General features: G+C 35.6%; 1 protein-coding gene across 1 annotated transcript in view; it reads right to left on the reverse strand.

Annotated features, from left to right (window-relative positions):
- Positions 1-169: 169 nt before the first annotated feature.
- LOC113519931 (protein yellow) overlaps positions 170-17,186 on the reverse strand; it is a 29,013-nt gene continuing 11,996 nt past the window's right edge. Inside the window, exons 2-3 of the mRNA XM_052902234.1 lie at positions 8,103-8,376; positions 170-3,486 (exon numbers count right to left, since the gene is read on the reverse strand). Coding sequence (XP_052758194.1) covers positions 2,366-3,486; positions 8,103-8,367 — 1,386 coding nt within the window. The 5' untranslated portion in view covers positions 8,368-8,376 and the 3' untranslated portion in view covers positions 170-2,365. The remainder of the gene's footprint in view (positions 3,487-8,102; positions 8,377-17,186) is intronic.

Here is a 17,186-nt window from a genome sequence, read left to right on the forward strand (position 1 = left end):
TATTTAATCTTTTAAATACTAATGTATATAAATATACATATATATAGATATATAAGCTCATACATCTGAATTACATTTCAAAACTGAAATCACAGTTAATATGATACTCCTTACTATTCTATTATCATCGATTGCAAAAAAAGAAAAACAATCAAATAAAAGTCACATAAAGCTTACAGCGTTTAATTAACATATAAATTTATATATTTACAGCGAAACATGACTTAGTATAGGCTAACTAACGTTGCTTAACATACAATATCACTTTTTAAGACAGACATTATGTAAGTACAAACAGACTGACAAAATATAGATTAATTACAATAAATAGATCGGTAACGACTTACGCCTATGGCTGTCACAATCACAGGGTTGCATCTTTGATTATTTATTTGTCTGTATATGCTTTATATTATATATCTAAATTTAAATAATGAATTTATCCAATTGTAAAAAATTAAATAGAGTATACTATGTACCTATAACAATTACAATACTTCCTTTAAAACAGTATTTTTTCAATCTTTTTTTTTTATACAACTTAGAATAGCAAACAAGCTGACGGCTTACCTGATGGAAAGTGGTAACCGTCGCCTATAGACATGAGCAGTACCATGGACATAACAGAGTATACTGTTTCGCTCATGATACCCCCCATGCGTTGCCATTCCTGAGGATTCAGATGTTATTCCTCTGTACCCTGTAAATTCACGCCATATCCCACCCTTCAAACCGAAACACAGCCATGCAAACACAACTGCTTCACGGTAGAAACACGAATGGGACAGAGGTACCCAAGTAATCGACTTGTCTCAGAGGGACAAAATCTCCCTCACTAGAGGGAGACTTTGTACAAATCTTTTTCATGACGCGACCCCCTTATTATGTAAAAATATCTTGCGACCCCCTACCCTCCATGGTTTCGTATGTGTATAAATTTTATTATAGCACAATTATGAAATCCGTACAGTTGTATTTATATTCACAGCTAGGTATCGATAAAATAAAATAAATAATACATAATGAAGTATCTCAAACAGGCATGTAATCGATGTCTGTTGTAAATACTTCATTATGTATTGATACTTCATTATTGATTGATCGATGTATTTACGGAACTGTTGATTTTTCACTGCTTCGCGACCTTCCGCGACCCCCTTGTAGAAGTTCTAGACATTTAAATAATCAAAGACCAATTATTATTTATTAATTACAAACACAGCATTCATATTATAATACACACACGGTCAACAATCGACTATTTAGACTAATCATTGTTTTATAGAAAAAAAAAAAACTATATGTGTCAATTTTTAATTTTCGACCAACTCTCCGGTGACGGTAAACACCAATCATATGTCCAATTAGCGGTGGACTTGCCCCTGCTACAATAAATTCTAATATGCACGTCGGAATGTGGACATGTCGACGGCAACAGTTGGCATGCGCCTCTAATTACCCCGTATGGGATTACAGTCGTGTGATTTCGCACGGGTAGGTAGAATTTCAAAAAATAATTTACAGCCCATGTTACTCGCTGCTAATGTAGTATAGTTTTTAAAAAAAAAACATTACAAACTCACAAATCTTTCCTTTTATATATATATATATATATATATATATACATACATACATATAGATAATACTACTCAGAATAATGTACTAATGAAAATTTTAATAATTGGAAATGACTGAACTGCCTTGACGCAACAAAACTATTCATTAATAGCAAACCTTCTTCCAGTCTAAACCTTTTTAATGTCAACTGCGATTTAGCAATTTTTTCCATCTTGATATTGTCAGAATATTTTGGTCTCTATTCGGCCTAATATAAGATATAAAATTGACACACAAAGTGCTACTGCACAGCTCTAAATGATTATTCAAACATTACCAAGATCAAGTAAAGTAGTTCAAGAAAATCAATTACGTCATAAAAAGAAAAGAGTAAAAAATGTAACTGGCATAATGACGTTTAACGTTATACGACCCATTACTGAGTCACTGCACCGCAATAAATATTGACACTAACAATTATTTCGATCGTAATAAAAAAAATACACTTTTGAATTCACTTTTCAATCATTATCGTCGACATACATCCAATTCTAAATCATGTTCTCGTTTGATGAGAAAAAATATCATGGCTGCATCATACTGGCGCGTAAAAGAAAGTTTTTTTTTCGTCTAATTGGGGAGGCAAAGTATCAGACGGACCACTTGATAGGAAGCGGTTACCGTCGCCCATGAACACTTGCCGCATGTTAGTATTTAATAACTCAAGTATACTGATCAGTATGCCATGCCAAACGATGCCATTTGGACTTCAGTCGATAAATCGAGCGTGTGCTTCACCTTTCACAATTTAATTAGACACAAGAAACGCAAACCAGCTTAGTAACACAAGCATGCCTATCGATGTAGAACTGCAGGTCACTGCGGAGTTAGGCTTCAATTTTGACACAATATTATTCGTGACATTCTTGACTTTGTTGCCAAATCGATTGAATTTATCGAGAATATCCGATCGAGGGGTCACGTCACAAGCGGTGTGGCTGATCGCTTCGAGGACAGGGGCGGAGAACACCCTAAAGTTCACTTCATTTTCGTTTAAATCCGTGTACATCCAAATCGGCAATTTATTTGATAAAATCCACAAATTGTCATTGTAATCAACCTTTATGTCAGTGGGATATACCATAGTTTCGTCGTTCATATAGATTCTGCCTTGGTTCTTCATCAGATATTCCCTGTTCGAGGTCTTCCAGCACGCGACAGCGTTCAGATTCACAAGAGAGTAGAAGAGAACACCGGTCTTTTGATCGAGAAAAGAGACGCTCGATTGCGAGTTAGGACCTCTAGTTCCCAATTGTTGGAAGGCTTCGAAATTATTCTCAGCTACGGTTACGTTTCGAAGATATTCTGTGGACACTTTAAACTCGTTGTAACTAGCCATCGGATGGAAGTACAGTGTGCTATAACCATCGGAATTTGGACCTGATATGCCCATACCGAAAATGGCATCAGTCCAACTAAAGTTGAGACCTTTGACATTGAAATCGCAAGCAAAAGGATCCGGGTAGAAAAAGTGGTGTGATATTCTCCAGGATTCGTTTCTGTCCCACGAGTAAACAACAATACCCGCTTTGCCAACATCACCTGCATAAGCATAGGTTTTCTGACAATCTGTGTCTTCAATCACAATATTCACAAAACCTGATTCCTCTTTAACTTGATCAGCAGGTATCACGTATTTTCGAAGGAGATTATCTGTCTTAAGATCGTAAACAATAATGGACGGCGGGTATTTAGTGGGGCTGGTTTCTAAATTCCCAATTTTTCCATTGTCCAACACCCAGAGACGACCGCAACGGTCAGCGCGAACCCTGAATGGGGAGATTATTTCTGGTGGTTTTCCATCCAAGCCGGTAGCGTGAGCTGCCCAACTTGGGTAAGGCATGAGCTTCGGAGATGTAGTCGAATTGTCTGTAATGCAAAAAGTTTAATTTTAATAAAAACGCAGTTTAGTAAACAATACGATCGACATGTAATTGAAATTTTTGTCTATGACTTAGGAAAAAAATCACTTCATAATCACCTATATGATGAATATCCTGAGTCATTACTTAACAAATCATTCTTTTATTTCCTTACAATCTACCTCATGATGTTTGTAGTTTTAGACGATCGTAAATTGATCGCTTGCTCTTGTTTGTTTTTAATTGAACAGTGGTATTTTTTTTAATGGGTGATATTGGAATGGTTACGTCGCCTGTGCTATCGGTATACACTAGCGAGGTACCAGTGATGGTTGATAAATGAGGATGAAGCAGTTTAGTTAGCCCATCGTGACGAATTCAACAAGAATTGTTCACGATGGCTTCCAGGGGGAACCACGTGAAGGTCGACTTAATAGGGCATATTGCTAGCAATGGTGCTGTCAAACTCCTTTGCTAACAATTACTTTTCCCCTTCAAGAACAGTGGTATTTAATATGTAAAAGTAGATTTCATTTGGAAAGTACGTGAACATATTGTAATTTGTTTGTTTAGAACTTATATTTGATCAACAGGAAAGACCAAAAAACAGCAGTTAAACATTAATGGCGAGCATTCCATTCTCATTTGAAACTAGTGATTCAGCAAGTTTCGCATGGGTAAATAAAATTTCCAAAAATAATATAAATATTATGTTACCATCTAAAAATGTTGCTTTCTATAAGTGAAAGAATTTTTAAAATCGTTTAAGTAGTTTTTAGGTTTATTCATTAAAAACAAACAATCAAATGTATCCTATTGTATAGTTATTAATATTAACGCATTTTTCATTTACAGCACTTTTTGTTTGCACTAGTATTGGACATCAGCATTAGGGTTTTTTTTTTTTTATTTAATAAAGTTAACAAACAGTAATACAATATTATTTATTTATTTATTTATTTCTTTATTGTACTCACTAGTTTTAAGAATATGACAGAGGTAATCAAAAGTACAAAGGTGAGCTTAACTCTAAAAGAGTTTTCTTACAATAACACCCAAAGTGGAAAGGAGCATCAATGTCAGCGGCTAGAGCGGTGTACAATATTGTGACAATTTTTAAACAAACAAAATTAAATTAATTACATTATATTTAATCGTACAAATACACATATACATATACATACATACATACCTACATCTATGCATATACTTACACACACATACACATATATATACAATATACGTACTAGATATATAGATAAATAAATATATGTTCATAGAGTTAGAAGATGCTCTTTAAGTCTACTCTTAAAAATATTTAGGGATTGACTCTCACGGATAGATATGGGAAGAGAGTTCCACAATCTAGCAGCATGGACGGCAAAAGAACCACTATAGCGCGTAGATGAGTGTGAAGGAATTTTGAGGATAAGAGATTTCGTCGAACGGGAAGACACATTTATGGGGATCTAGAAAATCAAAACGTTCACGAAGATAGGAGGGAAATTACATTTAAATGTGATTAATAGTACTACCAATAACGTTAACTACAGAACGAAAGAAAGTATGTAAACATGCAAATATTGCCGAGAAATGGAGCTGACCATTATATCTATTAATTAAGTTAAATTATAAATAACATTGACACAACCACATCACTGGTACCAATTATACGAAACAAACAAAAAAAAAGATATTTAAATATACACATGTATTTTATAATTTACTAATTATGTGCACGCATTACTAAATTCGTGAGAGAGGGTGGCTGTTACTAATTGTTTAGCTACCATTTTTATGAAAATTAATGGTTTAGAAGCAAATATATCAACATTATAATATTTGTAACTCAGACTGCTGAAAGGATTTGAATGAAGTGAAGCGGAGCGGAGGCAATGTCGCGAGATATATCTAGTAACTAATTAATGAACTATTTAAAAATACAATCTCAACGATGCATCGATAAAAATGGCATCGGATGGGAAACGATAATTAACTAGTCCGTATCTATGAAATAAATGCACATTACCAACAACTTTTAAAAGGATATCCTGCGAATGGAAATTCCGTCTATTATATTCCATCGAGATGCACTTACAAGTTCATTGCAACCCACACGAAGTACTTTACATGTTAAAGCCACGGCATAGATTTTCCTTGTTTTTTAAATTAATCTATTAACTTTAGAAGGAATCTAGACAATAACGTACGAACAAGAAACAGGGGGTCTACCATGAAATGAAATTCCGATATTTCGGACTCAATTTCGTGTTTTTGTTTATACCAAAATCGGACCAATAAATGGAGTTTAACATTTCGTTTATCATACATCCTATCATAAAAGTCCAAAGGAACAATATTTTAACATTTTTAATATTTCCAAACGGCATGTATTATATAATTTTAACATCAAATTTGTGTTTCGTTTGGCTCCGAAATTTCGGAAAACACTTCATGGTAGGCCCTCAGGACTGAGCTTCGCAAAAACAAAATAATATGATACCTATTTCTGTCAAACCGAAAACACTGGATTGTGTTCCATAAAAACCCCCACTTTAACTGTAGCAAAACCGGGGGGAAAGGGATTGTTAGCAATGGCGTTTGACAGACCCATTGCTAGCAATATGCCTTATTAGGTCGAACTCCACGTGGCTCCCCCTGGAAACCATCGTGAACAATTCTTGTTGAATTCGTCACGATGGGCTAACTGACCTACTTCATCCTCACCTATCATCCTTCACTGGTGCCCCGCCGGTGTATACCGGTAGCGCGGGTTGGGTTACCATTCCATTATCATCCATTAAAAAAAAATAAGACTGTAGCAAAACCAGTTTTGATAAAATTTCTATGGGATCAATCTGATAAAAAAAAAAGTATTTACCAAACCGATTTGTTAATGACGGAGTTATGAGGTAACAAACGTAAAAACACAAATTAAGAACTTTTTTAAGTAAAACCGAATTAAATACCTCTCTCTTCTTAAAGTCGCGTAATATATGAACAAAAGAAAATACAGGCGAATTTTTTGAAGATCCACTGAAAATGAGATCTTCTTTAACAGTTTTCAACTGAACATAAAAGAAATTGAAATACAATGGCGAAGTGAATTTACCAGGGAGACTTTGTACAAAAGTCGATTGCTTGAATACCTCTGTCCTATTCGTGTTTCAACCGTGAAGCATTTGTCTGCATAGCTGTTTTGGTTTGAAGGGTGGAATATGGCGTGAATTTACAATGTACAGAGGAGTAATACCTGAGTCCTCAGGAATGACAACGCATGGGGGGTATTATGGGCGAACCAGCATACTCTGTTATGTCCATGGTACTGCTTATATCTATAGGCAACTGTTATTACTTTACATCAGGTGGACCTACAGCTTGTTTGCCATTCTAAGTTGTATAAAAAAAATTTGTAACATCAAAATGGGAGCGAGTTCTTTTGATTTTGTGACATTGTAGCGCTGCGGTATACTGTTATAGTGTACGGCGCATAACACTTATGCAATTCGACATTGCTCCTACGAACGCGACCTTGATCAAATAGTTATAAACTAGTTCTACAATCTATACATACCAACATATTAGAGGTAGATTGCATGGGCATCTCTGTCCCACTCGGGTTTTTTAATGGATGATAATGGAACGGTAACCACGCCTGCGCTTTTTTTTTATACAACTTAGAATGGCAAACAAGCTGACGGCCCACCTGATGGAAAGTGGTAACCGTCGCCTATAGACGTGAGCAGTACCATGGACATAACAGAGTATACTGTTTCGCCCATGATACCCCCAATGCGTTGCCATTCCTGACGACTCAGACGTTATTCCTCTGAACCTTGTAAATTCGGTATACACCGGCGGAGCACCAGTGAGGGTTGATTGGTGAGGATGAAAAGGCAGGTCAGTTTGCCCATCGTGACGATTTCAACGATAAATTAATCACGATGCTTTCCAGGTAAACCACATGGAGGTCGACCTAATTGGGTATATTGATAGCAATGGGGACTAACCTCCAAATTACTAACAATCCCTCCCCCCCCCCAGCCCCGCCCCGCAGTCCACTCGAATTACAGCCGTTAAGCAGGTGCTTGGTGCGTGATGTTTCAGTTTAAAGGGTGAGATTACAGGGAAGTATCTTAATAAACATAACACAATATTATATAACTACGTGTGTATATGTATCTACATGTGTTACGAACACATAATACATATACACACATCTGCTACGCCTAACAACTTTTGTGTTCTCCAATTGTATGTATTACCATAAACTGTTTTATGCCAGGGAGGGGGCCTGGTGCCTTGTGATACGGGTTCTTTGAATACCCAGTTCAGGCACCAGTTCTCTACAACTTCGATGTATCTATGGTATTATTTTAAATGTTTCATTGTATTTAAAAATTATTATTATTTATTTATTATTATTTATTATTTATTATTATTATTATATATATATTATATATTATATATTTATTTATTATTATTTATTATTTATTTATTTAAAAAAATTGTGAGATAAATAAATAAGCATTATTATTATTGAAAAAAAAAACAGGGATGAATGCTTCGAAGGAACTGTTCTTTGCCATTTTAAGTATCATAAAAAAAAAAGAAAATACCAACCTTTTAGATTAACATAGTTCAAACTAGCCGGAACTCCTGAACGCCACCTCGGGACGGTCAGAAAGAGTTTCTCCTCGAAGATCTCTATGCCCATGGGTATATTATTCTTCGGTATGAAGTTCTTGTTGTCGATGGCTTGCTGCCTCGCTTCGGGAGATGTGAACTGATAATCCAATTGTCTCCACTCGAAGCGTATGTTCAGCTGGTCCATGCATGTGGCACTGTACGCCAGGTACAAGATTATGAGGGCTCTCCTACCCCCCATTGTAGTGAGCTGGAAGTATAAAAAAAAAGTTATCTACATTAATATTATAAGGAGGAAAGATTTGTATTTTTGTGTGTATGTTAGTAATGAATAAACTCAAAAACTACTTTAACAATTTCAAAAATTCTTTCACCATTAGAAAGCTACATTCACCCTGAGTAACATAGGCTATATTTATTGCTAGAAAAGATTAGGAATCCTTACTAAAACTTTAGTAACGTAACTCAAGGTGTAAAAAATGTTATAAAATATCTTTGGTCACGTGCGCTGCGGGAACTATTGGTGATAGAACAAAAGTATGTTCTACAATATTGAAGAAAATATCAATAACTACAAAAAACTTCACGATACTATATGTCCAACTATTATCGTTATGTCACAATAACCACTTTTTGAAATGTTGTAAAAATGTCCACCCGTGCGAAACCGGGACGGGTTGCTAGTAAATAAATAAATAGCTTATGACTGTAGTAAACTAGTTTAATAACATTATAACTTTGAATTTATGGTGGATAAGGGATCGTTAAGCATGATGTCCTGTTACTGACAATAATATGCTAACAAGTAAACTTTCATTTCATCATCACCATATCGGCCTTTAACTGTCCACTGCTGAACGTAAGCAGAACGAACGAACCCTCCAAGGATGGAGGGTTTTGTCAGCAGTTGCCACGTTTAGCAGGCAGATTGGCAACCTTAGCTTAAGTCTGATATGGTATGGGCAATATCCTTAAAAATACCAGAGAGATTGTATAAAAGTCGATTGCTTGGGTACCTCTGTCGCATTCGTGTTTCAACCGTGAAGTACTTGTGTTTGCATGGCTATGTTTCGGTTTGAAGGGTGGGATATGGATAATTTACTGGGTACAGACGAATAACACCTGAGTCCTCAGGAATGGCAACGCATGGGGGGCATCATGGGCGAAACAGTATACTCTATTATGTCCATGGTACTGCTCATGTCTATAGGCGACGGTTACCACTTTCCATCAGGTGGGCCGTCAGCTTGTTTGCCATTCTAAGTTGTATAAAAAAAATTAAATAAACGATGACCTTTTCTTCCACGGTCAATATCCAGAGAAACCCAATATATGGATATTGAAGCCGTATCGATATTAGAAATGCCTATAGCTTACAATAGTTAAACCAACGAGATACATTATAATAACTTATTAAGAACATATCATGCGGGGGAGAGGAATTGTTAGTAATTAGGTCCAACTGACCCATTGTCATTGTCATACATCCTATCAGGTCGACCTGCACGCGATTCCCCCTGGAAACCATCGTGCACAATTCTTGTTGAATTCGTCACGGTGGGCTAACTGACCTGCTTCATCCTCACCTATCATCCTTCACTGGTGCCCCTCCGGTGTATAATGTTAGCGCGGGTGGGGTTACCATTCCATTATCACCCATAAAAAATACACCCTGTCAGGTCGACCTCCACGCGGTTTGCCCTGGAAACCATCGTAGTTAAGACTAGTGGAATTCGTCAAGATGGGCTAACTGACCTGCTTTCATCGTCACCTATCATCCCTCACTGGTGCCCAGTCAGCGTACACCGATAGCGCGAACGGGGTTACCATTCCATCATCACCCATTAAAAAAAAACATCATGCGAATCGGAGACGGGTCGCCAGTTATTATATAAGAATAAAATTATTATATCGTATGACGTAATTATATATTGAAATGGCAAAACGAACGAGTTCGAGATGTATTCGAACCGATGACCTTGATATTGTCGATATTTCGGGGCCATTTGCGTATTTCGCGCTCGAGTTTATATAATAATTTATATATTATTTCAGCCATTAACTGTCTGCCCCATAAAGGCAGTTTTGCCAGTATTTGCCACGCTTGGCAGTCGGATTGGCAACCGCAATTAGGCTTTGAAAATGTTTTAAGAGGCCCTGCTGCCCATCCTACGCCCTCCCTTAATCGCTTCTTACAATACCCACTGGGAAGAAAGGGGTGGCTTATTCTATGCCAGGTGCGAATTTTTGAAAAAAATCACGCGGATAAAGTCACGGCTAAATATTAGTACGTATATTAATAATTTATTAGAAGGATACTTTGTACAAAAGTCGTTTGCTTCGGTGCCTCTGTCCCATTCGTGTTTCAACCGTGAAGCAGTTGTGTTTGCATGGCTGTGTTTTGGTTTGAAGGATGGCATATGGCGTGAATTTACTGGGTACGAAGGAATAACATCTGAGTCCTCAGGAATGGCAACGCATGGGGGGTATCATGGGCGAAACAGTATATTATCTGCTTATGTCTATAGGCGGCGGTTACAACTTTCCATCAGGTGGGCCGTCAGTTTGTTTGCCATTCTGAGTTGTATTAAAAAAAAAACAATAATAAAGACAAAAGACAAGAATTGTATAAACTCACATGTAATTTTCCACATATTACTGTCCTACAATGATTGTTCAATTAGAAAAACATATTTTTCTAACAGGTAACACTCACAATTGGCATTGTCTACGATATAGCGTAAGTTTATTTAAGTATTTCACAATAACATAACAATAATAATTGTTTGTCTGACTGTCTGTTTGTTCAGGTGAATCACCTCGTTTACTCTCCACATTTATTTGCAATGTATATTAATATTTCTGACATGCCATCATACGTTTCAAACTCGGTGATTCAGAAGCGAACACGTTGCTTTGAAATGTTTTTTTTTTAATGGATGTGAATGGAATGGGGGCTTTGAAATGGGGTCCCGTGTTCGGTTCTCTATGGGGCTTAATATAGAAAACGAACCTTTCTAAATTTACTCAGGAATTTTTTTTTTATACCACTGAGTTTGTAAACAAGCATACGTCCCGCCTGAAATACACAGATTTCCTGGTATTTTTTTTAATGAATGATAATGAAATGGTATACGCTGGCGGGGCACTAGTGAGGGATGATATATGGGTCTATTTTATGCTAGGACCACACAGAAGTGCCGGGACCCCATACATAATATTTTAGTCCTCAGGAATAGCAACGCATGAGGGTTAACAACGGACCACCGTTCTATGCCGGGACCACACGACTATAATGTAAATATCCCGGCAATAAGATCAATCGCAAATAAAATTATTTTTTTACTTAGAATAGCAAACAAGCTGACGGCCCATCTTATGAAAAATGGTAACCGTCGCCTATAGACATGTGCAGTACTATGGACATAACAGAGCATACTGTTTCGCCCATGATACCCCCATGCGTTGCCATCCCTAAGGACTCAGGTGTTATTACTCTGTACTCTGTAAATTCAAAAATTAATAGTAACTTATTTAATAGTAAATAGTAAATAGTAAATTATTTAATTTTTAATAATAATTCTCTTGAAGAATAATTATAACTCTACGTAATTAATGTCTTTACCATTATTATTTACCCTTTCACTTGATTACTTGATAGTAAAATAGTCAGAAGTTTCTAGAATCGACCGCGCACTGTCGGTACCGTGTGAATAGAAAGGTACCCCGGAATTAGACCTTGGATGAGGCCAGAATGGAGTTCCGAGAGACCTCGGTCAGAAGGAAATATATGCAGTCAAACTAAGTAGATAGTTAATGAAACTATTTAATGTCAATTAGGTATGCACGCACCTATAAAGTTAACAGAAGCTTAATATACAGTAATACTAGTTCTTACGCGCGGCTTTGTCGAATACTGCGTGTGTACTGTTCAATCTAATGGTGATTGATTAAGCATTTGAATTAAAAAACTAAGATAAGTAATAAACTAATTCGCTTTCATATTTATTTATTTATTTAATTATTTATTGTACAAACCAGTTATAAGAATCTGACAGAGGTAATGAAATGTACAAAGGCGAGCTTAACTCTAATAGAGTTCTCTTCCAGCAACACCCAAAGTGGAAAGAAGCATCAATGTAAGCGGGTAGAGCGGTGTACAATATTGTGACAATTTTTAAACAAACTTGACAAAATTAAATTAATTACATTACATTTAATCGTATAAATACACATATACATAAATATATACCTACATCTATGCATATATTTACACATACATACACACACATATATATTATATTAGTAACCGTCATTTCTTTATAACACGATTAGTAAATTCTTACCTTATACTTCAGTACCATGGACATAATAAAATATACTGTTTCGCCCATGATACCCCCCATGCGTTGCCATTCCTGAGGACTCAGGTGTTATTCCTCTGTACCCTGTAAATTCACTGCCATGTTCCACCCTTCAAACCGAAACACAGCCATGCAAACACAACTGCTTCATGATAGAAACACGAATAGGACACAGGTGCTCAAGCAAACGACTTTTGTACAAAGTCTCCCTCTGGTAAAGTTCTGACTGCAGAACTTTTTTTAATTATTTCATTCATGTTTCTAAATAAAAAACATTCACATTCTAGATATTATATTCTATATATGTATATATATTCTATTAACCAAAGACTTCGTGCAAAAGTCGTTTGCTTGGCCACCTCTGTCCCATTAATGTTTCTACCGTGAAGCAGTTGTGTTTGCATGGCTTTGTTTCGGTATAAAGGGTGGGATTTAGCAGTGGCAGGGTACAGAGGAATAACACCTGAGTCCTCAGGAATGGCAACGCATGGGGAGTATCGTGGACGAAACAGTATATTCTGTTATGTCCATAGTACTGCTCATGTCTATAGGCGACGGTTACCACTTTCCATCAGGTGAGCTGTCAGCTTGTTTGCCATTCTAAATTGCATAAAAAATTTTGATCTTCCAACTGTAACTTGTTAAGTAAAATAAAAACATTACTTTTTATTTTCTTTTACCTAATTATTAGGTATGAGTAATATATATGTAGCTATATCTATATATTTTAGTTACAATATCTATATACTGGGCCCATAACGGATATGTATAAATACAATATTGTCTGATCTGTTATCTAAAATACAATATTGGCTAACAAATTTTTTAATCCCCATTATTAACAATCCCTTCTCCCCCATTTAAACCGTAATAAAACACACTGATGAACGACAGGATGTTTTCTAGATACATTACATTTTTTTATGGTGAAAATGTAATGCTACGCTAACGGTATACGCAGGCGGATCACCAGTGAAGAATGATAGATGAGAATGAAAAGAGGCCATCCATCATAATAAATTCATGAAGAATTAACCATGATAGTTTCCAGGAGGGACCACGTGAAGGTCGACCAGACAAGATATATTGCTAGCAATGGGATTGGTAGTCCATATTATCATATTAGGCAAAAGGAACTAGCTCAACTGATGCTGTGAGTGTCCCAATGCAATGTGTACAGCAGCACAGCGCTGGCTTTCAGCCAGTCCCTCTCTTTACATTAATATCCCAGGCAGTAAACATATCCGATCACACGGACTAAGTCGCGGGTAAAAGCTAGTAATTTTATATGCGGTGAATGACCTAAAACCTTATTGGACTTTATAAATAACCATTGTAAAACTATTGTAGTAAAGCGGTCATTGTTTATAAATACAATCGATTGTGTGACCAATAATGTATAGAAATAAGGTATGTTATTGAATAGACTGTTGTACATCTTAAGTTACCGTAAAAGTACCGCGATAAAATAATTTATAGCGAATTAAGAAGTTGGTAAGAGGCGAGTAAGGAACTTAATCGTCTTAGAACATCGACAAAGCCTAACTGCGGTTACCAATCCGCCTGCCAAGCGTAGCAACTACTGGCAAAACCTCCCTAATGGATGAGGCCGGGAGAAAGGGATTGTCAGTAATGGAGATCTAGGTACTCCATCAGGTCGACCTCCACGCGGTTCCCCCTGGAAACCATCTTGATTAATACTTTAGGAATTCGTCATTAAAGGCCAACTGACCTGTTTCATCCTCACCCTTCTCATCCCTCACTGGTGCCCCGCTAGCGTATACTGAAAGCGCAGGCAGGGTTACCACTCCATTATCACTAATTAAAAAAAAAAATGGATGAGGCCTATATTTACCAGTGGACCTGTTAACGGCTGATATAATGATGATGAAGATTCCTATTTCTGGAAAGAATAACTTTATTTCGTATTGGTTATCATTTTCTATCGGGCGGGCCGTCAGCTAGTTTGCTATTGTAAGTTGCATAAAAAAACATTGGGGATGAGAATTCTTTGTAAATAAAAATAAAACGCTAAGCGCATAACTCAAAAAGGGCTGGACCAGTTCGAATAACTTTTTTCTTATATATTTGTTCGAGGATGGTTTATAGAAAGAAAAATTACAATATTTTTTTGGAAAAAGACCGAACAATATGCTTTATACATATTCATACATTCATATCATTTATACATACAAGCAAACTATTTCATACATTTCAATCAAATATTTACGTCAAACATAGCCTTTGACAAGACAACGCCTCCGTCTGTCCAATCATTTAAATTTGAGTAGTAAGACATGGCCGTGAAATTTGATAAATCAGATAGATATTTAATTTATTTGCATTACTAATTATATAATTAATTACAAGGTACGAAATAGTGTATATATACAGGGTTGCCAGGTGAGAATTTTGATTTTTACCCAAACGTTAAATATTTTTTTCTCCTTATCGATAGAATTTTCAGGTTTTTTTGCCCTATCATAAAATTGTATTGATTTTTTTACTACGTTTTCCAACACAAATGAAGGACAAGTAAAAAAAGGTCGTTCCTTCTGTTTTTAATTTTGCGTCTTCTTCTCTTTCCGTTATATATTTTTAGTCATATATTTTACTGTAATTAATTATCTTTATACCTACAAGTACTAAAAGTATTATCCGAAATTTCCAAAAAAACACCCATAATTCTCCAAGTCTATTTCACTTTTCACTTCTTACACTTTCTAAAATTTCTCCAAAATTTCACCAATAGAAAAAAAAATACTGAAAAGTGCGAAAAATATCCAATCTGGCAACACTGACACTTGTATTTCAGTATAAATATATATTATATATATTTATTTTTAGACATTCCAGCAAGTTACCTCTACGTTCCATTTGTATGCTAGATAAACTGTCATATCTGTCTGTTTACTGTATGGATAATCTGGTGGTATTGTTTTATTGTTACCCTATTCCCTTTGGCCGCAACAGAATATCAATGCTTTGCTCTTTTGTGGGCGAAGCAATAAACTGAGTTGTGGCCATTTTGTATTGCTATGGCACACGCACAAACGAAAAATTGTATTTAGCTTTATGTATTTTTTTTTAACAATTTATGTTATCTCACTTTTTATATATATCAATATATGTTGTAATTTGTGTGCTGTAAGTAATGCAAATAAATTATCTATCTATCTATCTATTTTATTTATATTATACATATGTATTCAACGAGAAACATGATGAAAACTTTATACAAAACTGCTTGGGTACCTCTAGTAACCTCTGTCTCACACGTATTTCTGTCACGATTATTAAATAGAAATACATACCATTTATTGCATATGTAATATAAAATTTTGTTTATAAGTGATAAATAGCAATCTATGTGATATTATGTACAAGTCTTTGGTGTCAATGTAACTAATTAATTGACCGTGTCCTCGTTTGTATAGGCATGGAATTGCAAATATACCAGTAATGTTGGGAAAAACACTCTATGAATAATTACCTATACATACTTAGAATGTATTTTGAACTCATTATTTGTCAATTAAAAAACTTTTCACGTATTTTTTTAATGGGCGATAACGAACTATTCCATAACACCGTCTGTGCTAACAGTTTACGCTGGGGAGGCACTAGTGAGGGATGACAGGTGACGATGAAAGCAGGTCTGTTAGCCCATCGTGATGAATCCCATTAGAATTAACTACGATGGTTTCCAATGAGAATCGCGTGGAGTTCGACCTGATTAATGTGTACTGAATACACCCTGTATTGCTTTCAATGAGAAACACGTGGAGTTCGACCTGATAGGGTGTATTTCTAGTAAAGAGTCAGTTAGACCCCATTAGTAACAATCCCTTTCTTCCCACTTTTTACGTATTAAATATGACAGTACAGTCTTATAATGTACTTATTATTATTTTTTATACCACGAAAGCAGTAAACAAGCATACAACCAGCCTGATGGTATTATGTTGTGATTCAGATTTATTTGATTATTAAAATCTTAGTTAAATCATTAAATAGAGTATAAATAATTAATCTTTATTTAAATAGTAGCTTTTACCTGCAACTTCGTCCTTATGGCCTGGATATGCCGGAATTGTCATTGATCGCCTATATCTTTATATATATAACGACGAAGAGTCCACAAGAAACTCAACAGTTAATCTTTTAAATCGCTGTTAACATATTATATATATATATATATATATATATATATATATATATATATATATATATATATATATATATATATATATATATATATATATATATATATAAAACTGCAGTAGATTAAAAAAGGTCGGTTTAAAAGTGCTTATAAACAAGTTCTGTTTGAATGAAGATAATTTGAATTTAATAAGTAATTCTTAATGTGCTAAGGAGCGTACATTATACAGCCTTGCCTTCAAAAAAACCTTAAAACACAATTAAGTGGGGAATTCTAATTAATTACATTAATGGGCGGTCATCGCGTTTGCGACTGTTCTCGTGACGAGGTCTAACGAGTTTAATTGTAATGCATCACGAAGGGCTCACTGGTGACCTAATCGTTGCATGCGATAGTCGTCGATTTTCCTATTTCCTTACTATTGTCTTTTTTTTTTAATTCGTAGAAATGGAATCGCCTGCAAAAGGAAGGGATTGTTAGTAATGGGGAGGTTAGTTCCCATCGCTATCAATATACCTTATCAGGTCGACC

The sequence above is a fragment of the Galleria mellonella genome, unplaced genomic scaffold (genome assembly GCF_026898425.1).
Source record: "Galleria mellonella isolate WM207_F2 unplaced genomic scaffold, CSIRO_AGI_GalMel_v1 utg89, whole genome shotgun sequence".
In the NCBI taxonomy this organism is placed as follows: Eukaryota; Metazoa; Arthropoda; class Insecta; order Lepidoptera; family Pyralidae; genus Galleria; species Galleria mellonella.